This window comes from Drosophila guanche, unplaced genomic scaffold (genome assembly GCF_900245975.1).
Source record: "Drosophila guanche unplaced genomic scaffold, DGUA_6, whole genome shotgun sequence".
NCBI lineage: Eukaryota > Metazoa > Arthropoda > Insecta > Diptera > Drosophilidae > Drosophila > Drosophila guanche.
The window spans coordinates 3,095,433-3,119,051 of record NW_022995744.1 but is presented as its reverse complement, the minus strand read 5'-3'; the positions used below and the strand labels follow the sequence as shown (position 1 = coordinate 3,119,051).

Below are 23,619 nucleotides of genomic sequence, written 5' to 3'. Positions count from 1 at the left end.
ATTCACCACTATGAGGTGCTATGGTGTTATGAAAATATTTACTGCGCCAACATCCAGATGGAAAATGCTCAGTGCCAGTTGGTTAAGTTTTCCACTTGATGAGGGTTCGGTGACCTGGAGGCCAAGTGGAATCCTTGGAATCGATGATCCGGCGATCAGTATTGGGCCGGTTTCGATCGAGACCCTATCGTCGGCATCTGGGAACAGAATGCCCTCCACACCTATCTGTCGGACCGCACCCACCGCTACGAGGAATTGATCATGTTGCTGTGCCGAGTCTGCCGAGCTCCCTTCTGGTTGCCTCTCGGGAGTTTCTCTAGCTGGACGTCTACTAGACGGTCAGCGCTTGAAAACGATTTGCGTGAATGGCGAGGAGAAATTATTCTTCGCCTGCCTCATCTGGAGCTGGAGCATGTATGGTAGAAGCGGCAGCAGTACGTCTTCGAATTGATGTCCAACATGCATTTCTGTCAGCTTCCTGCCTGGCTGCTACGGTCTGTTTCCACTCAGTGCGAGAACCAAATGCTCGCTGAAGTTTTTAGGTCGTCCAACTCCCAAGACTGCACTAAAGGTAGCCAAATATATAATTATAGGCATGTCTAGACGTGATTGGTTGAAGCAGTGAGCCGGTAATGCCGTTTATGTCAACCTGCTAGATATGAGTTTGCTGGTTAATTGTAAAATGCAAGTTTAACGGTCTTGTCTTGTTAAAGCAAAGTGTTACTGGGCGTAAGATAGATATTTCTTTAGTGAACAAATAGTTTGGAAGAAGTCCTATCAACATGGGCCACACTTTGATTTGACTTCGGCCGGCATATTGCAGGTTTTGTTGAGTAAGAAAAAACGTAAATATCGTAGTTCTGGTATAAAGATCGAGAAACGCTACCTTATCCGACATCCTTGGCCGAACTGGAAGAATTAAAAAAAAAAAACTAATCAAGCCAGTGGTATAAGCTGGGTCTTATACAAACATTAGTTATATATGTATGTACATATGTACATATATAATAATAATATACTTCCTGAGTACCAGGTTAAGCCACAGTCGCTTCTGAAGGCGACTTACAAGGTTCTTCCTCGAGTTTTTTGCGGAGTATGTAATTTATGAGACACGGCCTCTTCCGCCAACTGTCGCCGGCGACTCACTTTGATGGTGTTTAAATTGGTATTCTGTTCTCTACCTAAACAGCCCATTTGTGCATATACTTTTTCACAGATCCTGTTTCTGTTCCTGCAATTGGATTTGATCACATTCCTAGGATCTTTCGGAAGAGTTATATCGTTACAAGATGTCTAGAGCCTCGGTCGCTGAAGTTGGGCTACTCTTCTCGGGCTTTTTGTGCATGTTTGTTTTTGCAGCCGTTTAACAAATGGCTCGACCCTACTCCACCCGACATGAAAATGGGAAGCGAGGAATCGGGGTAAAGGGTCCACATCGTGCACTCGCTGGGCGTGTAAGCAGCCAAGCAGCGGAAATGATTCGTCGTAATTTTCCTTTGTGTAATCAACTCCTTTGTAGGGAATATTTTGTGTGTTCATATGCCTTGCCGACGACGTTGCTCTTGACTCCCGACTCCGGGAACAGTGCCGTCTCTGGCTTTGGCTCCGAGGAGTCCGTGGCGACTCCCACACGAACCCATCCGACAGCTCTACTCCGCTTTTTGTAGCATGCTTTTAGGCGGCGGCTCCTTCTTTTATAGTTTTATTTATTTCTCTGTCCCATGCCCATGCACCCGCGCACCCTATGCCCGAAGCTTTCAAGAGCTAGAAACTTTTTATTTTCGTTCTTTCCAGGCAGACTATACGCCTGTCTGATTTTTATAGAATTTCGTGGATCCAATACGAAATTTAATGAAATTTCGCCTGGAACTCATAATAATTATGCAAATATTTCAATTATTAAATGCCGGTACGGGACAGTCACTACCCAATTTGCTCTTTAATTCGCCCGCTGCTTAGCGCTTGCCGTCAACTTTCAACGCCTGCCAAACCCACATCAAGGCTAGGTCTTACGGACGAGCAGGTGTTTTGCCTCCCCCATCTGCGTCAGCTTCACGGCAAACTTATTATCGCCTTATCTGTCCCCGCATTGATTATTATGAAGTCTAGCTGTCAACAGGCCCAAGAAATCCACTTAATTTCAAAAGCCATTCCTTAGCCTCCTTTGTTAGGATTCTGTGCGGATGCTGTGGGCAAAGTTTGACGCCATCAATTGATCATTATTCAGTTTTGCTGAATGCTTTGTTGCTTCCTTCCCCGGAGTCTCCGTTGATTGGGTGTAATGGAGGTGTAAATATTGTTGGAAAAGATTCTCCAGCTTAATGGTGGAAATATCTCTGCAAGTTTTCAATGGAGTTTGTGTCTATTTTAAAGCTGGTTTCTCCCATTTTGCCATTCCAGCAAATGTTGCAACCGGCAACCCGCAGAAAAAGCAAAGAAAATTGTAAACAGGAAAAGAAAAAGAGTAAATGGCTGAAAGCAGAGAAGGCCGAAAGGAGATTGCAGGTCACCATATGAACATCAAAGCGTTGTACAAACATTTAAAGATCAAAAAGCCAAAAGCCCATTTAACCCACACACACATCCACAGATTCTCATGCAGACATGTGTTCGGGCCATGGTCAAACAGCCGCTGCCGCCACAGTTCGTGTTGATAGAGACCTATACGAGTAAATGGAAGTAGGGGTGGGGACCACCACTGACCACTCGGAACAGCCTGCCTCAGTCGGTTGCATTAATAAAAATTGCTCACCATATTGGTAAATCCATTATGAATATTACGGGAGAGTAAAAGCCAGTGGGCTTGTGGCAGGGGTGCCTGTTCCTATCCAGGGGCAGGATCAGGGTTAGGGAGAGGACTCTGCACTGACTGTGTGCTGCATAAAAAGATTGAAATTGAAATTTGTGTTCTTTACACTGCCACTGTTGCTGCCCCTGGCGCCCCTGCGGTGGCCGGCCCGTACCGCCCCATCCGTAGCTGCCCTCCGTAATTGTGTGCGAAAAGCAAAGCAAATGTTTACGTAATAAATTTACGTGATTGAAATATGTCGAGTTGGCAACAAAAATGGCCAATGACTGACCCGCTCTTCACCTCTCCTGCCATTCCTGCTCCTGCTTTTGCTCCTCACTGCGCACTGCAGCCTCCTCGCCTGGCTAACGAATGACGCGCATCATCACAACACTCCCCCACCACGCCCCAATATGTGGTGTAAATTTTTACACATGTATAGAAGCTGAGAGTTGCCAGGGGCAGCTAGGGGATAGAGTTGCTCATTTCGATACCCAGTACCCGAGCGAAAAGCACAGGGATATATGTACGTATTTCCTAGGAATCATACTTTTTCATTTAACATTTTCATAATTTTATGAATATATCATATATTTTTAATAAAAAATAGTGTTTAATACTTTGGATTATGATTTTTCCCTTTGATTTTAAATGAAATGAATTTATATTAATTCAATAATATTAAATATAAATATGTACATGTACATAAAAGAAATGAGGTGGCACATTACGTAGCTACATTTTATTTCATTAATTTATTTACATTCGTTTTTATATCAAAGTAAATTCTAATTATTTCATTCCATGAAGTTTACATTTTAATTTCATATTTTCATATTTAGATGGATTAATATGTTTCTTATTTAAATGAATATCTTAACATAAACAGGAAATAACTTTGACTTAAAAATGTATTCATGCATGTATTTAAATACAATCAAATATATTTGATTTTAGTTTAAAGTAAATTCTATTTATTTCCACAATGTTTCAAAACCGAATATGGTTTTGTATCTTTTTACTTGGCAATTTCCTTTGAGGGTTGCCTTTAGCCGGATTCCAAATTTAATCCACCAAAATACTTCGCTAACCGAACAAACTATTACAGCCAGCAATAGGATAATCAGTTTCATTTTGGTGCCACAAAAATTGAAACTACTGGTATCTAAAACATATCAATTCAATAAACCTTTATGATCTTAGTGCGGGGTATCTTAAAGTCGGGTTGAATCATTCCTAATTGTTATTAGTTGCCAAAGTATTTGGCGGTTGCTGCTGCTGCTGCTCGCTTTTCGTAGCCTGCAAAACCGCAATTTGTGCAAAAATTATGAAACGAGACTCTGGGCAAACACAATCAACGCTTGAGTAAGTTTTTATGCATTTAAATTAGTGTGTTCCTTGTGCAAAGGGGACTTGCAGAGGGATACAAAGGACCCCCCACCCCCCACGTGGTGCGTCCATAAGCGGATGAGTGCAGCGGATTTTAAATGTGCAATTGAAAGGTGCATGTGTGTGTCAGATCGGAAGGTCCCCAGAGATGGCCGTAATTTTGTTGTTCTTCTGAGGAAGCCAAATTCTGGGACTTGAGAGCCGAGCCCCATAGGTTGGCTGCACTTTCCTGGTATTGAGACACGATTTTCCTGTTCCCTCCCTCCAAGCTGACAGCTTAGCCATTCACACCTCGTCAGAGATCCTTTCCCTCTCCCTTTCTTTGGGTACACATGTCAAACTAGAAAGGATAACGAGGACGAGAGCTGAGAAAGAAAAGTCTAACCACGCGCAATTTGTCGTGTCGTGTGTGGATGTGGAAATTGATCCATGTGACTTTCCTACCCATCCCGGCCAAGTCTGAAAAGTATTTACTGCGTCGTCAGTCATTCAATTTATCGCATTTCTTTGGCACAAACCAAACAGAGGAATCTGTCAGAGAGACAGCGAAAGAGAGCGAAGGAGACTTCAACTTCATTTTGACTGTAGCTCCAGCTTCAGCTCTAGCTCTAGCTCTGCGTTTGGCTTCTTTCTCCTTGCAATGGCGACAAGTTCATACGTCTTATGACTTCCCGTTGACGGAAGTGAGCTTCATGTGTGCCCCGCGTTGGTTTCGGGTTCGGGGTTGGGGTCGGGGTCTCAGTCTGGATCCTGGACTCAGTCTTGTGTCTGCAGCTTACAGCGAAATCACTTTTATAATTGGCACGCAGCCAGCCAAAAGAAAAACTACCTCCCAAAGAGAAAGATAGAAAAAAAACACAGAGAAAAGCTGAAACTGTCTGCAAGGTTTTTCCCCGTGCGGAGGGCAGAGATCTGTGGCAGTGATGTCTGCAGATACTATTTGTCAGATATGAAATCATATTAATTGAAATTATTTGTTGGACCCAATACAAAGCAACTCAATCCCAGAGGAAACTCCATTTTGACGAGTCGCGGGGGCAGGCACAAAAACTGTCACCCTAATTGAATTGGTAAATATTTAAATAAATATAACCGCAAATAATTAAAACAACAAAAGCCAAGCGACAGCAATGGACACGTCTAAATTAAGAGCCTCAAAAACGGGAAAAAAATACTGGTGGAAAGTGGAGAGTGGGGGTGGTGAGCGTGGTCCATGCACAGGTAAAAAGGCTGGGCGCTCATGTCACATTCCAACCACAAAAGCAATTAAATTTCCAATTAAATTGCATTCACTTTGCAACATTTTGGTTCGATGGAAACATCGTGCGATTTATTTAAATTGTTAATTAGGAAAGGCAATTGCAATGACAAATTGATCGGTCGTAGCCTCTGCATGCACCTTCGGTATTGGGAATGTGAATGCTGCTCTCTAATACGCGGAACTGCTCTCTCGCCTCATCCAGAGTTCTGCGAAAGTAAAGAAAATACACATAAAGTTGCCGCTTCATTCAGCATTCAGGATTCAGTGCCTTCTTCATGGTAAGGAATCCCTAAGGACGCTCACATCCTCAACAAAAGACACCAGCAATTACAGGCATCCCACAAGGAGGACTAGCAAAAAAAAAACATAATTTTTCGTAAACGTTTTTATAGTGATGTCATGTACGATTAATTGCGGCTCATTAAACTTTATACGGCAGCAGACGCTTTCCCAGCCCAAGCCCCAGTGCGAGCCAGAAGCTTCCCTCAACCACGTTTGCCACATTTAAGGCCATTTCATCCATCCAAACGAAACAGACCCTTGTTTAGGGCCCCGACCAGAAGCAAAGGAGTATTTTTGTTTCCCCTGTGTTAATTGTCGGACGAGAACAGTGCAAAGAGTGCGAGTCGGTGAAACATCTATTTCGATTTGGGCAGCGTAAATTGTGTCTGGGTCTGCGATGTGTCGGGTCCGAAGAGCTTTATGGCAATAAAAGCCCGGTAAGGAAATAAATGGTTTTCATGCGTCCAGGATATAGTTGGGAATTCGGTTATTTTCTTTCACAAATTCTCGAGGGAATCCCCTTTCGAATACTATCTAAGACTAGACAAAACTGCTCTCTCTCTTCTGAATGAAAGGAGTTCATTATATTTTTTACCAATCTGGCAACAAAGTCTTATAAGGCAGAAGTTCTCCAGGAATAAACTATTTACATAGACAATTCAACTACGAAAATGGTTTCATTTTCAAATAATCAAGTGAGTTTTATTGATGGCTTTCACATTTGTTGGCTTAGGAAATTCCAGTTGGACGGAATTGTGTCTCTGATTTTCCTGTGGTTCCCCTTTCAAAAATACTAAATGTTGCCTGCCTGCCTTCAAATTAAAACATCAAGTGACAAAGCGGCGGACAAGAAAGCAGAACCGGAAAGCAGAAGCACAACCAAAATGGCCAAAAAGTCGGCATCGAATCGTAATTTGTGTGCTGCCGTTTATTTGTTTGCAGCGATCCTTCCAGCCAAGTGCCGCTGACGAGGATTCCAAAATACATAACAGGGAAAAGTGCAGCACTCCGGCAGCGTTTTCCGGAATGTTTTCAAATCAAATATCGGCAACTGTCGGGAACATGGACGGGGGACCTGTCGGGGCCCCGACGTTGATTGCCTTTGACTGCGTATTTATTTGTATGGTCTGTCTGTCTGCTGGTCGGTCAGTCAGTCCAGTATGTCCGCAGGTTTTTTGCAAGCATTGTAGCTATTTTTCTCGACGTTTTTTCCCCCGCTCTTTGCATGTTGCATCATTTTCATTTTGTGTGTGTTTTATGCTTTTTGTCAACGTTTTGTTTTCGGCTGCTTTTGTGTGTACTTTTCCACTGGCTGCGTTGCGGCCTTTAATGAAACGTTTCTGTTCTGAAACATCTCTCTGCCGGGTTGTACCCCAGCAAAAAAGTATACAAATGCATATTAAAGGAGACTTTAAGCCAAATTTTGATAGGTTTTTTTATTACATTTTCAGCAGCCTAATCAAAGAGCCACCTCCAAGGCATTACTTGGAATATTCAACTGATTTCCCCCAAAATAAACACGTCTGCAGTCCGCAACGATCTCTTTGCACTCGCCAATTGGTTTAATGACGCAGCAAAGTATGCACCAAAATAATACAGCAGGCAGATAAACGAGTCGTCTCGTTCGGAGAAGCCTTTGCATTTGCCTTTCACTTGAAATCACTTGAACAGCTTGCACATTTATGCAATTCACTTCACACAAATTTAGGACATACAGGATTCGGATTTTGGGCTCGGATCAATGCAAAAATCAGTTTTCTACAATTTACTGCACTGGACTCCTCCCCATCGAATAATTCGCTAGGGAGGACGAAACGCAGTCAACTCTGAAATTGCTTGGATTGGCGTTTATATAGCAACTGTCGCAAGCCTTTTTCCATCCCTGCTGACTGTAGCTACGCTGACAATGAAATCTGCCGATGTTGCACTTTACCAACAACTGGCAAAAAGCAATTTTAGAGCCGAATTTTAATTGAATCTGAAGTGTCGAATAGGCGGCAAGAAAATCAATTGCCAGAGCCCCAAACTGCAAACTCAGGGCCCCGCATCGCGAAAGACTGATGGACAATGATTACAATGGATGTTGCCACGCTTTTTCAATCTATTTTCATAGTAGGATTGGGTAGGGGGCTCTTCAGTATTTTAATCAAAGGGAATTCAGAGCTAGATAAACTAGAATCCTCAATCCAAAGTTTTGTACATATTTAAGTGATATGTAATAATATGTATTTAAGTGACAGTAATTGACATGTTTCTTAGAGTTGACTTTCACTTACCATTTATGGAATTGTTCAACTCAAGAGAGCTCTGAGTTTTTCGAAGCTCGATCGTGTTTCTTTCACATTTTCCAAACACTTAAACTTGCGTTTCTTACTCACAGTTCTTGTAAGCACTATTTTCAATGGGTAACTCGGAATTATGCACCGATTTTATTCACTTCACTATAATCTGAGAACTGAGAGCTACATTACTACAGTTCGCGATAATCCTCCTTAGGCCAACAAATTCTTGGACGATCTATTTACTAAGTTATCTACGACACTTACTATGCTTTATGGGATAGATAAAGATGCGAAGATTCTACGCAGCTAATTCGCTATTTGCTTACTACAGTTCACAACCATTTAACGTTTAAGCGAGCGAAGTTCAGAATTGGTTCGGGATTACTTTGCCTCCTTCTAGCGAAAGAGTTCGAAACCCTCCTGGGATTATCTTGATGTTCTCTGTGCGATTGCAACTGATATGATAATTCAAAGCAAAGAGTGTTAGACTAGCGCTCCTCTACTCCTAGATTAGGTCCTATTCATATTCCTATTTTATATTTATTATTTTATTACTGTTTACTGTAAACGGCTAAAAATGTGCAAAAGCTTCTTGACTTTCCTCAACTACGAGTATTGTCAGGCTCCTCTCTTCTTCTTGTGACTTAGGTCAGTTAGGACCTTAAAGTGCTTTGTCGTAGCGTAGGTCAGTTCCGATGTCGATATGTGTGTGTTTCCGAGATATATTCTGGTGTGGCGAGTGTTCTTTTCGAATCTCCAATAAAATCGTTTAAATTTCGCGAAACAAACACCGAGTCACACACACTGTACACAGACACACAGTGAGGCGAACGCACTCTGGGAGATGGTAATGACTGGCACTGTGAAAATGTTTGTTTTGGACGCCGGCCCTTTGTCGACAGCAACCTTTCGTAACCGTAATTCGCGCAAAACTGATCCTTAACGCATTCCGAAAAAAATCTGATGCTTGGCCATCCTCTGGCGATTTGTGCAACGAGCACGAACCTAGCCAACTGCACGAGTCCTTGCGGCAGCCGACGAGGCGCCGGAAACGACGACGACTACGACAAGAACGAAGCTGTCGACGACGACGAAGGAACCCGAAAAGCTGGAAACAACCGAAGCATTTTAGCCGGCAAATAAGGAGAGCAGCCACGGCCAACTTGTCTTGTCTGTATTTTGGCCAAGTGCAAAGCAAGTCTCGGCAAATGCGAAGCGTTCGCAAGGAACCGATGATAGGACTCCGCCAATAGTGGATGTTTAATGCACTTCAATGAATCAAAATAAAATAAACTACTAAACTGTTTAATAATACAAAATAGCTTAATAATAACATGAATTTTTCTTACATTTCGTTATTTATTATAGTTGATTTAAGTGTGAATGTTGTTTATTTCAGCACCAAAAGCATGCAACAGCATTTTTGTTCGGCCATGCCAAACTCGAACATGTTGCATGCCTCTCTGCTGAATTCGCCTCAAACAACAACAATGGCAACAAGTACAAGCGTAACTCTACACTCGCCCCTCAGTAATTTTTATTTGTATGCCCGAGAGCTTCTGCCAGTTCACTGCAAGAAAAACTGTCGCCTACTACTTAAATTCTGTGCAATGTTTCCCAATGAAAAGATAGCCCCAAAAAAAACATTTTCTCGCAGTGAATAAAAGCTTTTTCTGCCACGGCGAATTGAACTCCCTTTTGTGTGGAGCTGCCAGAAAAGCAAGCGGATTAGAAAGAGAGATAGAGAGAGAGAAAGAGAGAGAGAAATCATTTAAAGGAGAGCAACAATGAGAGCGAGACAGATGCGAAAGTCTCCACAAAAGCTGAGCCCCAAGGGTATTACTTCGGGTGGCAACATTCAAATGGAAAATTAAGGCTAAAGTAATTGTAATTGAATGGAAGGCCCATTTAGGACAATAAAACAACTGAATAGCAAAGTCTTGATCGTAATTCAAGAATGCGAGATCTCCTGCCATAGCTAAGAATGTATGTATATACGCACAGATTTATTTAATACACATCATAGGTAAATCTAGAGAATAATTCTTTGCCTTGAGAATACAATTCCATAAAAATGTTGAGAACAATAATCGAATTCTCGAATCGAATGGCTCCCACATTGATACAAATTTAAAATGCAATCAATGTCAAACATTCGAAGAGCGCATGCAAATACTGGACATCGCAGTACATCGGGAAGATGGACATCAACATTCCAATACAATTAGTTCGCACATAAAAATGTGCATGGGTGGAAAAACCACCACCACTTGAGAGCAGTGGCTGCCCCGACCCGATTTTCACCACGCGCAAAGCAAAGCTTTAATCGCAGGACGAACCGAACGAACCCTCTTAACTGTGGAAAATAGTCAAAAAAGTAGCCAAATGCTGTAGCATACCGTGGGGCGCTCCTACTATTTGCTGAGCGCATCCTGGCCCCGTTCTCTCTCCCCGCTCATGCGCACTACGATCCTCCCCTGAACTCACAAGCCGGACCAATCCCGTCCAGCCATGAAAACTTTATGAGCATGCCGGTTGGCGACCAATCCCTGGGTTGCACATTTCCAGGTGAGCCGTGCATCCTTGCCCCTACAATTGCATGCCAGTAGGCGCAAACGCAGCGAACGGCAACGAAGTGCGATACGGAGGCACGGGCGGGCGAGGGCAGAGCTCTTTCGGCAAACAGTTTGCCTCGCCCAAGTGTCGATTACTGGGGGCTTCTTGTCGCACAGGCGTTGCATATCTACAGATGTAGGCTCGATTACATTCCACACACATAGACACAGAGGCACACAGAGGCACACAGAGGCACACACACACAGAGCATTCGGAGGTGTTTGCTCTGCTAGGTGACAAATTTTCATGCCAACGCCTGTAAATATGCAGGGATTTTTCGCTCCTTTTACCATTCGCATGAGCCGAAACGAGGGTAATTGGGGTCGTTCCTCGTTGTCGTTGTTCTGTGTTGATTTTTCGCATTGCACATTTCCAGGCGCCTCTGATTGCTGCTCCTTTCTGGCACTGTTGCGGCTGCCTTTTGCTGCCTTCTGTCTTCTGGGTCCCATTTTGGGGCATTTATGATGACGTTTTCTTTCGCCTCGCACGAGTGCCACTGCCACTGCCAATGCTGCTGCTACTGCACTGCTCTCTCCAGCCTGCTGCTTGTTTGCACTGAGGGGTCAGCATATTTGCCAAGCAAAATATATATTTCTTTCATGCCAAGTGTGAAAATTGTCTTCCTCCGTTGCACTTTTGATTGCCGTTTCAAATTGGAGTGCCACCGAAGAGGAACGCAACGAGGAGAAACAATATTGTCTGGCCAAATCAGAATCAGAAATGCGGTCGAAATCGTTGACGAGGCAATTTCCCATTTATTTTTTGCTAGTCTGTAGCATTCTTAAGGCAATCAGTGGATAGAAGGAAATATGAGGACAGTCGCAGCGATTATAGGATCCCAAGATAGAAAGTTTAAACCATATGCTATTTTTTCTCACCCACTGAACTGTCGACTGAAAATAAAGTTTCCAGAATGTTTACAAATGTTCTTTCTATCACACCGATTTCTTTCTCCGCGCTCCTTATCTCACATAATGAGTAGTCTTCTCGCCAGCATGTCATTAGAGCAAAGAAACATCGAGTAGAGTACTTTCTAAAGCATTAAAGTACAAGTTGCACTTCAGTCGGCACAGTCCACATAATCCGGAAACTCTAGCAACAAAAGTCACACATCACGTCTGTGGTGATGGTCACGGGCCAAAGACAGCATCCCTACTCAGGAGACCTACACAGGACGGGGCAGAGCACGTACATAAATGCATCCGCAAATACATAAAGCCACATTCAACCACACGCACACATACCCATACACACAAAACATTCATTTCTGGAGCGTAGAGATGTAGGCGTGTAGGGCCGCCTCGAAAAGGGAATTGAGTTAGAAGAGAGTGCAGAGCAGAGCGAAAGAGCTTAAAATCAAAAGTCAGACCAGGCCTATGTAAATAAATGCAATATGCAGGCACACGGGTACGGGAAGGCAGTCACTAAGGCTGCCAGCAGAAGGAAGGCCACGCAGTCAGGCGGCCGGCAGTTACGGAGTGAAAGCCGAAAGAGGGACAAACAGAGAAACAAAAGGAGAAAGAAGACAAGACATTTATTTGGCCAACACCAGGAACTGGTTGCTGGTAAACGGGGAACTCGGGAGTTCGGGCTTAGGCCGAGACAACGTTGGACAATTGAAAATGGCAACTTAGTTTCGACGGACCCGATTCTGATTAAGCGCATAGGTCGACGTCTCACAGCCCAACTGTCTGTCAGACAGTCTGACTATTCGTTTGTCATTCTCTCCTCCGTCTGGCTGTCTATTTGCCTCTTTGTCACTCTGTCTGGCCATCAGACTGTCGCAACCACAGGAAGGGAGGGCTGCAGCTGGGTTAAAAAATACAGAAAAACAGAGGGCTATGTCAAATGGTAAGGCAGGTTTTCTTTTTTCCGTGCCGTCCCAATCCGTGCATTGTTGCAATGTTACAGCGTAAGCAGAATTACGTGCAATTGTTTTCTGCAGTGGTTCGTGCACCACACGCTGTATAAACATAGACACGTTGACTGCATTTCGGATGAGATGAGCCCAACACGAATGACTGACTGTCTGACTCTCCGCCAGAAGTTGCGGTTTAAAGCTCAGGGAATAGCGCACCTGAGCTTCAAGATTGAAAATGGAATTTTTGTTAATGTGATAAGATAATTTAAGTACTTGTCCACTTTATTTGTGTCTTTCTTCTTTATTTTTAGAGTTTTAAAATCACTCTGATCAAATCAATTCGGATATAATCACACATTCGACCAACATTACGTGATGATCGTCTTGTAATAGTCGATTTCGTATTGGAAATATTAATTGTAGGGTCCCACAGGGCTCACGCCCCTTTCAAGGCCCATGTAAAAAATTACTCCCGATGGTATCCTCACTTTGGTCTGCAACTCACAAGAGATTCGGTTTTCAATAGCTGATATATTCAAGCTCTCAATATATTTACCGTTGTAGTCGCACTTGGGACTCTGAATATTCGAATTTTTCTGAAGGAAGAGGTACATTTTTTTGTAATTACTTAAACCATTTAAACTTTATTACACTCACACGAACACCTTGAAAAGTCCAGGCCCATAGTATAATTACTAACTGGGAATACTTTCGGATATTCATAGTTCACTATTGTGCGAGAAACTAATTCAATTTTGCTTGGTTCAACCCGAAATAGACTAATTATGGCTCGGAAAACACTGATAGATAGGCTATCGAAGCCATGGCCTAATGAGCATTTGTCATTAGCATCAATTATTGTTTCTCCCACAATTGGTGGATCCATTAAATGTTTTGTTTGATTTCACAATGAAAATAAAAAATTAAAATCGTTGGGAAAACATGGTCCGAATTTTACCTTGAATCAATTTTGAAACACCTCTTAAATGCGTAATATACAAATTGTTTACCTCAATTTGGCATGGATCTCCATTCTCAATTATTTTAAACGTAACTGGCGTAAACACCCGCTTAAGTCTGAAACTTTTTGGACTTTGGGTTCAGTCAGCATTTGACAAAAATATAGAAAATATCAATGAAATTCCGTAATTCCGTACGATTCGTGCTCATTGTGGGGTTATTTTTTATTGTGTCAGATGTGGTAAATATTTCTACGCCCTAGACGACTTGCACTATACGAAACACCTTCCAGATGGGTAAATTAAAAATGATAGATAGTGTATGCAGCGACTTCAATCGGAGCTACCTTTCGAACGTGTCACTTGTGGTTAAGAATTCCAGGGTATATTTCGACACATTCCTGCTTCGAACTTTAGACACGGGCATCACGATGGACTTGGGGTTCCTCATAAGCCTCCAGAAGTCAAGGGAGTACAAGAGGATCTTCCAGTACTCGCTGGACATGTGCAGCATACTGGCCCTGAAGAAGAGCAGCATGTTCAAGCGATGGTTTTCGACCCTCTTCGAGGCGGGTAACTTTCCGCGATACTGCCCCGTGCAGCCCAGCCACTACTATCTGAAGGATTACAACTACAACACGCTCTTTATTCCCACTTTTCTGTATGCGGGACAATATAAGGTGACATTCAACATGACACAGTACCAGGATAAGCGGAAAACTAAGGACTTTGTTGTAGCATGCGCCTTCTTTGTGGAAATAAAATAACCGACAAGTTACATACAACCCCCATTCCCATTAATTTATCTGCGGCCTTCAATTATAATCAATTTAGTAGAATTCTTTCAGTTCAGTCACCACATTATAAATCGAGTCACATCGAAATTTTCACTGGCAGGGAAATGTTGAAAATATTCACAACTATTTCGTTGATTTTTTTTCACCATTTGGTGGCCACGCAGGCTGTGAGTATTGCATGGGAGATCGATGAGATCGCTATCGTGCAGGGATTACAGGGATATGTGTCCCAGTCAAGCTTTATCTTCCAGACGGGCAAGTGCAGATTCAATGAGAAGTATTTTGATAACTTCACTATGACCATCGTCAACAACACCTTGGACTTGGACATGGTGACTCCCAGGACTATTCCACGGGGCCTAAAGGTCCTAATTGATGTCCAGATCAGCCTTGACATGGGGAAGAGCTACCAGCGGCTCTTCGCCCACATCCTGGATACCTGCAACGTTGTCTCCTCGGTAAAGACCAGCATCTTCAAGAGCTGGTTCGAGAGCATGCGCAAGCACGGAAACTTTATGGCCAACTGCCCAGTGCCCGAGGGCCAATACTTCCTGCGCAACTGGAAACTGGATTCACAACTGGTGCCGAACTATCTGATGCCCGGTGACTATCGCGTATTGGTGCACTTTTTCTACGGCAAGCAGAAGACCAACCATGAGGAGTTTGCCCTCGACATGGACATCTACGCGATGGTGTCGAAGTAATAGATTTATTAGGAATAGCTCTGCGGACTTACACTGCATTTGGTTAACAATTAAAACTCGAGTATAAGGTTCAAAGTCTATACGTACTCCTACTTATTCCAGTGGGCCATTTCACAGGGATCGAAAGTGAGATTTGAAAGGAGGAATTCCTGGCGCAACTAGAAACCATACTCTAATGGGCTCTGCTTGAAACGCAGACACTAAGCTAGTCAGAAGTCCGAAATCATTCAAAAGTTAAAGGTACTCCTGTAAAAAAGTTCCATTCCACCAGCAGCTCGAGGCCGGAAATGTGTTTCGATGTGTGACCCACAATTTACAATTTTAATCCGTGGCATCAATTATAATCAATTTAGTCTGGAACGCAGTTCAATGAGTGGCCGAGAGAAAATTATTTTTAAAGTCTCATTTTGCAGCCGTCATTAGCATTGAAATGTTGAAACTATTCACAATTATAACGCTGCTTTCCTTCCACCATTTGGTCACTACGCAGGCAGTAAGTATTTCCTGGTAGAGTCGGCAGGAATAACAGACATTTTTTTCCCCAGTCCACTTTTCTCTTCCAGGCGGGCAAGTGTAGATTCAATGAGAAACACTTCAACAACTTCACCCTGGAAATCGTCAACAATACCCTGTATTTGGACATGGTGACGCCCACGACGATTTCTCGGGGCCTCAAGGTCCTCATGGACGTGCAAATCAGCCTGGATAAGAGAAAGAGTTACCAACGGCTCTTCGCCTACGTCCTGGACATCTGCGCAGTGGTCTCGTCGGTGAAGTCTAGTATGTTCAAGAGCTGGTTCCAAAGCATCCTCGAGCGCGGCAACTTCATGACTAACTGCCCAGTGCCCCCAGGACATTACTTCCTGCACAACTGGAAGCTAGACTCCCAACTGGTCCCGCACTACCTAATGGTCGGCGACTATCGTGTGTTCTGCCACTTTTTCTACGGGAAGCACAAAAGCATACATGAGGACTTTGTCCTCGACATGGACATCTATGCGGTTATGAAGGCTGCATAGATTGGAACCTAAAATTGGCTCTTGGATATATCGAGTATAAATAATAAAGTCTATTAATAAACCAATTCCCAATGCGCAATTTCAGAGTAATTTAAAACCAATTAGCAAATCTAGTGCTCATGCAACTAAACTTCAAATCGAACAATAAAATTCGCTTTCCATTGCACTGAGACCTCAAATAGGGAGCAGTTATGTCAAGGAACGCATTCATCTTAGTTCTCTTCCTAGCCCTGCCAATGGCTCAGGTAAGCATTTGAGGAGAAATGAAAAAAAAACCCGAGAGCAGGATCTAGCAGCCTCTCTTTCATTGCCAGCCCAGTTCGGTGAGCTTGAGCCGCCTCCAATGTGAAAAGAACTCACAGTATTTCAGAACCCTGAACGTGACCTACTCCAACAACACCATTACGGCGGATATATATCTGGAGAAGGGCTTGAAAAGAGGCTTCCGGGGCCACATAGATGTCCAGCTACGGCTGACGAATGCCAAAAAGTTTCAGAGCCTGGTCCAGACCGACACGGACTACTGTGAGCTGCTCTCGAGCCTTAAGGAATCGCTTTTCCGTCGCTGGATCAACAGCTTGGCCAAGAACAGCAACTTTATGGAGAACTGTCCGGTTCCGCCCGGACCATACTATCTCAAGGGCTATCATGTGGATATGGGTCTGGTGCCCTCGTACCTCCTGAACGGTGATTATCGCCTTCGGGCTCTGGTCTACTACGGAAAGTATCGCACCAAGAGCCGGATATTTCTTATCGAGTGCACTGTGGAGGCATCAATGCAAAAAAATTAATTATTAAAGTAACACGCAATGGTAATTAGTAGTATCAAAGTATTCCGATCTATTACTCAATCCCGTTGTTTCAATAACAACCCCATTAATTGACCATAGTATCGATGGTTACAAATGTTTGCCTCATTGACAAAGCTTCCGTTGACATCATCCAGCAATGTTTGTCCCGAAACTTGGTCAACAATTTGTGGTTTTTATGGCTTTAGAAGCCCTATGTGAAAGTGGTCTGGTAAGTACATCCAGTTTATATCTTACGGATGCTCTGGCCATCTATCGATGCAATTTACAGGCCAGCAAAATGACCTTCAAGACGGGAGACTGCAGATACAACCGGCAGATATTTTCTAATTTCACAATGCAGATAATTAACACCAAACTGTTAATGGATATGGTGCTTGTTTCGACCCTTTCGCAAGGAATAAAGGCGCACTTGGGCTTCGAGTTCCGCCTAACCAAGGGCAAGCCCTACCAGAGTATATTCCAGCACGATATAAACTACTGTTCCCTGATCAGAGGGGCCCAAGAGTCGATATATCGGCGCTGGTTCACGTCCATGCTCAAGGTGGGCAACTTTGCCACGAGCTGTCCCATCGGGAAAGGCTATTACTATCTACATGGCTGGACGTTGGACGCCAACTACGTCCCCTCTTTCTTTTATCTAGGCGACTACCGCATCTCCGGCAGATTTTTCTACGGCCGCTTCAAAAAGAAAGAAGATAATCCCATGCTGGAGTGCTCTGTGGAAGCCGTGCTAAACTAAAGTTGAATAATAGTCGTTTGATGGCTTATGGGCTTATGAGATCGTCAAGTTGAGTTAAGTTTAAGCATTAAAGTACATAGTATGTACACATATAAATATTTATGCATATTTGTAAAATATTCCGCTGATATGGGAGGGAAAAATATACAGTTCGTGTAAGCACTGGGAATCAAAAACGAACGGTACTTGCCTGTCTGGATTTTTATTATTTTTTTATATTCGATTTTAATACCCGGTACTCGTAAATAGGGTATATTGTATTTGTGTGAATAACGGTTGTATGTAAAGCACAGAAGGAAACGTTTCCGACCCCATAAAGTATATATATTCTTGATCAGCATCAATAGCCGAGTCGATTGAGCCATGTCTGTCCGTCCGTCTTGTTGAGGGCCTGGATCTCAGAGACCATAAGAGCTATAGCCACCAAATTTTGCATCCAGTGTATGCTCACACTGTTACAAGTGTATTTAAAAAATGAGCCCCCCCGAATGAAGAATTTTCAGTGGCTTAACCCACCAGCTGCGGGCGGAGCTTATATTTATTTTTTCACGTTCTCTCATTTACACTCTGTGCGGCCTCTGCCTCTGCAGTTTCTCTTCCTCTGCCGTTGCCGTGACTCTGCAGTGTGTGGCTCTAGGAAAAGGGATCGAACCGCTAAGGTACAGATGTAATTCTGAGTACCGGATATAAAAGTTGTGACGCGTAAGAAGCGGCCCACACGTCCCTTCTCGTTTAACTTTTATTTTCTCACGCACACGCTTCATTTCGTGTTAACTTTACTTTCAGACTGCCAGCTCCGGTCAAATCAAATTAGATATATCTTACATGGTCATACTTAAAAAGATCAGCTGGTCTCACACATATGTATGAAAATACTCGCATATCACATAATACATACTTGTTTTTAACCTGCATGCTGTTGTTTCTATGCCATTTTAAAGCTGGGTTCCCACTTAATCGTGACCACGTATTTGTTATGCACTTAAATCACAGCTTTAAAGCAATTTAAACATTTTTTAATCACCATATATTTATTTATTTCCGGCTCGACCATGTGCCATATGAACCATGTGCTAAGACCGCAATGGTAAACTCAGCCACTACCTAAAGCACTTACCACGGAAGGACTGTAGACTACTGCTGGGAACCCTCACAGGCCACTGCAGTGCACTGTCTGGTTGCGGCGCATGCAACCAAACTAGGCATCACCAGCCGAGACAGCTGCAGGAACGGTGCTGTGACGAGCCTGTGGTCACGGAATCCATGGAACATCTCATCTTCATCGGTTCGGCCCTCGAACGTGCAAGAAAAAGATCCCTAGGTTTTTTTGCGCTGGAATCACTTGAAGATGCCTCCAAGAGGACGCCAGGGGAACTACTTGAATTTGCCAAGAACACGTCGATCCTCGAGGAACTTAAGGCGGCCTTAACGCGCCCGCGAAGGGCCACACTTGCCCATGAGTGGCCCCCCTGAGGGCCGACCGGGTTAAAACAAATTGGAGACAAAAGGAGACAAAAATAGCACTGGAAATTAGCACTCGAAATGAAACTGTTTAATTATCATGGGTGGGAGCTCTCAATCAATTTGATTTGAGTGTGGTTTAAGTGCGCTATGTTTAAAGTTGCCATTGCTGTTGCTCCCCTTCTCCTAATGCAAAAGTAAAGTGTTGGCGAGGCTTAGTGGATACATACATATGTATGTACATATGTACAAAATTGCACTGGTGATGTATCTCTTCTTCTCTCTACCCATAATCATGAGGTATCGAATGTTTGTGGTTATGTATTTATGGAAGTTTCCACACAAAGATCACGGCCGAAATACCTAAAAAGCTGCCAACAATTTGCTGTGACTTGCAATACGATTTTACTCAAGACCGGCTTAGAGCGGGGCGGAACTCCTCCTTTGTCTTCTTCGTGTATCCTGTTGGCTCCATAGTGGGCGCCATGTGTCGTTGTGCATACATGGCGAATGCATTGCAAATGTATTCACCTCTGCACTATGGGTAAGAAGCCCGAATTGTTGGCATTTATGTAATTTTTTTTTTGGGTAAAATATTTGAATGCGACTTAAGTTGTTTGACTCATAAATATTCAGATAGAACAAATCTGGTTTTAGAATATTTTTACCTAGTACCATATGTTTTTTGCGCGCTTTTAAAGTCAGCTGATTTTGAGATGCTTTGACTTGTGAAAAAGTGCGAGATATATTGAGAAATATTTGCTAATACATGTTTATTGATAGTTTTGTGTAGATTTTTAAATGTCCAATGTTTTTTTCGTGTATATTTTTAGCTTTGTACTACCAATTGCACGTGTGTTCTGTGGAATATTACTTTGCACGGCACACCACTGCACAGAGGTTGAAGTTACATTTTATTAACCATACATTATAGAATCACGTGGTGTTAAGGCTTTATGCCCGTTTTTGCCCATTTTCGAAAAATTTTAAATTTTGCAGATGCTTATGAGTTCACTCATGCAGCGCTGCTGGAGATCTGGACCAACACCAATCGTGAAGCAGCCGCAAAAACTGACTAACTAAATATGAAACTATTACAATTCAAAAGAAAATTATCCAATTTATTGCTTAGTTAAACAAGTACTAAGCGAAGTGCAATTGTACGTTGGAGCGATTCCAATCAAATTACTTTTAACCAAACAATCAGTCAATCAAATATATTTTTTTTAAGTTATAAAATGTTTTAAAGGATGTTTTATCATAATTTATCTTTTTTTATAATAAATACGACGTAAATGGGATCCAGTTCGTATGGGGGCGGGAGGTAGGAGCGGTCCAAATGACTAAATTTTTTTCCCGAAAAGCTACTTTAGTCTAACTAACATTCATTCCAATTTGTAGAGGTCTAGCTTTTTTTTGGATTAATGCCAAAAAACGGGCTTTTTACCCATAGCGCTCTAGGTAAATATTAGACTATAAGACTAGAGCCGTTTGAGCAAGTCGATATTTGTATGCCATCACTAATGGCTGCCAAAATCACGAGGCAAGAGTATTCACCAGGACAACTTTTTACGATCCATTTCTCAAAATCCAATCCAATTCTTGACCAAAAACTCTGTTCAAGTGCGTTCACCTGGACGATCACAAGAAATGGATCATGGATCAGCGATCAGTAAAACAGAAATTTATGCATCAAATTAAAAAAAGCATCTCAAAAACATCAATGCTTCTCCGACCCACTGACCTCGTACATAATGTATGGCTTTTTTCTTATATCGATAGTTTAATTATCTTAAAGTGCACGCACTATATCGACAAGAAATTCATATAGTACTTAAATTAACATAGCACTCCGGTCTCAAGAAGAATTATTCCAATTTGTCGTGAGAGTGAGACGATCACAAGAAATTTAAGGTAAGGTATCGTACAACATCTGTACATACATATGTTTAAGCTCCATGGTGGATAAATGGTGGATAAATTTATGCATCATGATCACTAATAATGTGCGTTTACCAGAACCACCATCAGCGAGCCATCACTGAACAGATATCAAATTGGATTGGTGAACTCGTAGTCAATGCTAATAGAATGACAAGCGACGCTCAAAAATGCTCACTCAATCACGCAGCTGAAATCACCAACCCATTAAATATCTCCATTTTCAGCGTTTACAAATATTGGCCAACAAAATTACCTTCAAGACGGGCGGCAGCAGATACAGCCCGCAGATACTTATTCTCCAATTTCACTGTACATATTATCAATACTAAACGGATGATCGATTTGGTCGTCGTCTCGCCGCTTTCTCAAGGACTGAAAACGCATGTGGATTTTAAATTCCGCCTTGGCAAGGACAAGTCCTACAAAATTTTATTCCAGCACGACATAAACTATTGTTCTCTGATCAGAGGGGCCCAAAAGTCGATATATCGGCGCTGGTTCACGTCCATGCTCAAGGTGGGCAACTTTGGCACGAGCTGTCCCATCGGAAAGGCTACTACTATACCCACAGCTGGTCGCCTACGTAGGAGACTTTCGCATGTCTGCAACGTTATTTTACGGGAGGTACAAGAAGAACGATGAGAAACCGATTCTGGAGTTCTAATCTAATCAATCTAATCAGGCCAATTATATATGTATCTTTCGCAGACAGAGGAAGCGGTTATATCTGGCCGTCAGGCCTCAATGCTTGAATTAATTAATATATTTGGTATTGGAATAGTTAACACAAGCTGACTCCTGGGTTTAGTAGAGATGAGTCGTCAGCTGATGTGGATATTACAGCTTATGGAGTTTCTGTTTCTTGCTTCCGTAGAGGCGGTGAGTATTTTTAACGGAAATGTGCATCTAGTATCTTTCGCTCTGTGTCGTCAGGATCGCAGCATCAGATTCATCGCAGGGGAAAGCAGATTCAACCGCGAATACTTCGACAACTTCTCCTTTAGCATACGCAACGATCAGATATTTCTAGATATGAACCTTCGGCAGCCCCTGCGGAGAGGATGGCGGGCCCATCTGGATTTCCAGTTGCGAGTGGGAAACTCGAAGAGCTTCCAGAGTCTCTTCTCCACCAATGTGGACGTGTGCCACATTGTGAACGCCGCCAAAACTAATCTGTTCAAAAAGTGGTACACGAACCTGCTTAAGTACGGCAACTTTCTGCGCCAGTGCCCGCTCAATGCGGGACACTACTATCTGACGGGCTGGCAGTTCGGGGAGGGCCTGGTGCCGCCGTTCATAACTAGCGGATCGTACCGCTTGCAGACCTACAACTTCTACGGAAAGTACAAGGGCAAAGACGAAGTCTTCATAATGAGCTGCACGGCCGATGCCATCATCCATATCTGATATAATATCCGATGCATCTCACTTGGCTATTGGCTAATGACTTGGAAATAAACGCTCCCCCATGTCCATAATTGGTTTTGATATTTTTTTCATTTTTCATTTGAGTTTTGTCGTGGGTTCTGAAATGTGGAAATTGCTGAATTACTCCGTGATTATTTTTCTTTCCTTTAACTCAGAGCTTGTTAATGGGGTAAGATATGTCTCGGAACCGACTTGGATTGCATGGTCCCGCTGAAGCTTAAAATCTCTTCCAGGAACGTAGTGTGGAGTTTCTGGCAAGCAACTGTACCTATAACGAAAAGTACTTCAGGAACTTTTCCCTGACCATTTCGAAGAATATGATGAACATGGAAATGGACTTGAGCAGACCCATTGTGAGGGGCTTTAAGGTTCACTTCGACATACAGTTGCGACTTGCGAATGCGAAGAACTTCCAGTCGGTCTTCAGCCAGGTGAACGACGTCTGTGCCGCCACCTCGACTGTGAAGAACAGTCTGTTTAAGTCCTGGTTCAAGGATATGACGAAGCACGGTAATTTCATGTACAACTGCCCCGTCCAGGTGGGCCACTACTATATGCACAACTGGCGCATGGGCAGCACCATGACCCACAGGTTCCTCATTCCGGGCGAGTACCGCGGCAAAGTCGAGTTCTTCTACGGGAAGTACAAGACCAAGACCTACGAGGAAACCCTCACCCTGATAATTGATACGATCCTGTCGAATTAAAACACCCCCCAGAAACGTAATAAAAAATAAACTCGTCTATAGTTCAAACATAATCGATGTAATAATCGTAATGATGTTGACACTTCCTGCAGCCACGGAGCCAAGCAGCCAGACAGCCAGCCATCGAGAATGCAATCTTTACTGCTCCATCCCTTCTCCATCTCTGCCACTCTGATTCCTGGCTGCGTCTGCAGAAAATGTGGGGGGTTGGTGGCAGCTATTTCATGACGAGAAATAATAATATCCTGTACAAGGGTGCAACATGTTGCACTGCATGGCGTTGATTATCGATGCGGAGAACGGGAGAAAGATGCTCCGAATGAAACATTCAATTTAGCTGCAGAATCCTCGCCGTCTGCCTTGTGTCTTGTGTCGTGAGCAGGGATCGCAGCTGTCGCATGCAGCAAAAGACACAGCAGAGGAAATCGGACAGGAAAATTGTAAGAAATGTACATGGTTGGCATGACGACTAGACAATAAGATACCCACTACTAGGTTACATTTATTGTGAACTAGATACATAGAACTATCTATGTTCATCTGCAACATTCCAAGAATTTATTTGCACAA

General features: G+C 43.0%; 8 protein-coding genes across 8 annotated transcripts in view; 7 read left to right on the top strand and 1 right to left on the bottom strand.

Annotated features, from left to right (window-relative positions):
- Positions 1-8,932, bottom strand: part of LOC117580440 (putative uncharacterized protein DDB_G0282129) — a 56,959-nt gene extending 48,027 nt beyond the window's left edge. Inside the window, exon 1 of the mRNA XM_034266996.1 lies at positions 7,997-8,932. The gene's annotated coding sequence lies outside the window, so the exon portion shown is untranslated. The remainder of the gene's footprint in view (positions 1-7,996) is intronic.
- Positions 8,933-13,731: 4,799 nt separating this feature from the next.
- LOC117580439 lies at positions 13,732-14,205 on the top strand. Its single transcript, XM_034266995.1, has one exon. The coding sequence runs from the start codon at positions 13,732-13,734 to the stop codon at positions 14,203-14,205; it is 474 nt and encodes a 157-aa protein (XP_034122886.1).
- Positions 14,206-14,339: 134 nt separating this feature from the next.
- On the top strand, positions 14,340-14,939 carry LOC117580438. The gene has a single exon (XM_034266994.1). It carries the CDS (start codon positions 14,340-14,342, stop codon positions 14,937-14,939), a length of 600 nt encoding a protein of 199 aa, XP_034122885.1.
- Positions 14,940-15,226: 287 nt separating this feature from the next.
- LOC117580437 lies at positions 15,227-15,958 on the top strand. The gene is made up of 3 exons (XM_034266993.1): positions 15,227-15,238; positions 15,322-15,432; positions 15,503-15,958. The coding sequence occupies exons 1-3, from the start codon at positions 15,227-15,229 to the stop codon at positions 15,956-15,958; spliced, it is 579 nt and encodes a 192-aa protein (XP_034122884.1).
- A 152-nt stretch (positions 15,959-16,110) lies between these two features.
- Positions 16,111-16,749, top strand: LOC117580436. Its single transcript, XM_034266992.1, has 2 exons — positions 16,111-16,203; positions 16,273-16,749. Exons 1-2 carry the CDS (start codon positions 16,150-16,152, stop codon positions 16,747-16,749), a joined length of 531 nt encoding a protein of 176 aa, XP_034122883.1. The 5' UTR covers positions 16,111-16,149.
- Positions 16,750-17,047: 298 nt separating this feature from the next.
- On the top strand, positions 17,048-17,513 carry LOC117580059. The gene has a single exon (XM_034266298.1). The coding sequence runs from the start codon at positions 17,048-17,050 to the stop codon at positions 17,507-17,509; it is 462 nt and encodes a 153-aa protein (XP_034122189.1). The 3' UTR covers positions 17,510-17,513.
- Positions 17,514-21,727: 4,214 nt separating this feature from the next.
- Positions 21,728-22,321, top strand: LOC117580435. The gene is made up of 2 exons (XM_034266990.1): positions 21,728-21,793; positions 21,848-22,321. The coding sequence occupies exons 1-2, from the start codon at positions 21,728-21,730 to the stop codon at positions 22,319-22,321; spliced, it is 540 nt and encodes a 179-aa protein (XP_034122881.1).
- A 124-nt stretch (positions 22,322-22,445) lies between these two features.
- LOC117580434 lies at positions 22,446-23,049 on the top strand. Its single transcript, XM_034266989.1, has 2 exons — positions 22,446-22,511; positions 22,576-23,049. Exons 1-2 carry the CDS (start codon positions 22,446-22,448, stop codon positions 23,047-23,049), a joined length of 540 nt encoding a protein of 179 aa, XP_034122880.1.
- The last annotated feature ends 570 nt before the right edge of the window (positions 23,050-23,619 follow it).

Excerpts from the sequence above, each read along its gene's own strand:
- LOC117580438 (XM_034266994.1), top strand. The coding sequence starts at position 14,340 with ATGTTGAAAATATTCACAACTATTTCGTTGATTTTTTTTCACCATTTG.
- LOC117580059 (XM_034266298.1), top strand. The coding sequence starts at position 17,048 with ATGACCTTCAAGACGGGAGACTGCAGATACAACCGGCAGATATTTTCT.
- LOC117580436 (XM_034266992.1), top strand. The coding sequence starts at position 16,150 with ATGTCAAGGAACGCATTCATCTTAGTTCTCTTCCTAGCCCTGCCAATG. Across the intron at positions 16,204-16,272 it reads TAGCCCTGCCAATGGCTCAG|CCCAGTTCGGTGAGCTTGAG; the intron begins GTAAGCATTTGA and ends TTTCATTGCCAG.
- LOC117580439 (XM_034266995.1), top strand. The coding sequence starts at position 13,732 with ATGGGTAAATTAAAAATGATAGATAGTGTATGCAGCGACTTCAATCGG.
- LOC117580435 (XM_034266990.1), top strand. The coding sequence starts at position 21,728 with ATGAGTCGTCAGCTGATGTGGATATTACAGCTTATGGAGTTTCTGTTT. Across the intron at positions 21,794-21,847 it reads TTCTTGCTTCCGTAGAGGCG|GATCGCAGCATCAGATTCAT; the intron begins GTGAGTATTTTT and ends CTGTGTCGTCAG.
- LOC117580434 (XM_034266989.1), top strand. The coding sequence starts at position 22,446 with ATGTGGAAATTGCTGAATTACTCCGTGATTATTTTTCTTTCCTTTAAC. Across the intron at positions 22,512-22,575 it reads ACTCAGAGCTTGTTAATGGG|GAACGTAGTGTGGAGTTTCT; the intron begins GTAAGATATGTC and ends AATCTCTTCCAG.
- LOC117580437 (XM_034266993.1), top strand. Across the intron at positions 15,433-15,502 it reads ATTTGGTCACTACGCAGGCA|GCGGGCAAGTGTAGATTCAA; the intron begins GTAAGTATTTCC and ends TTTCTCTTCCAG.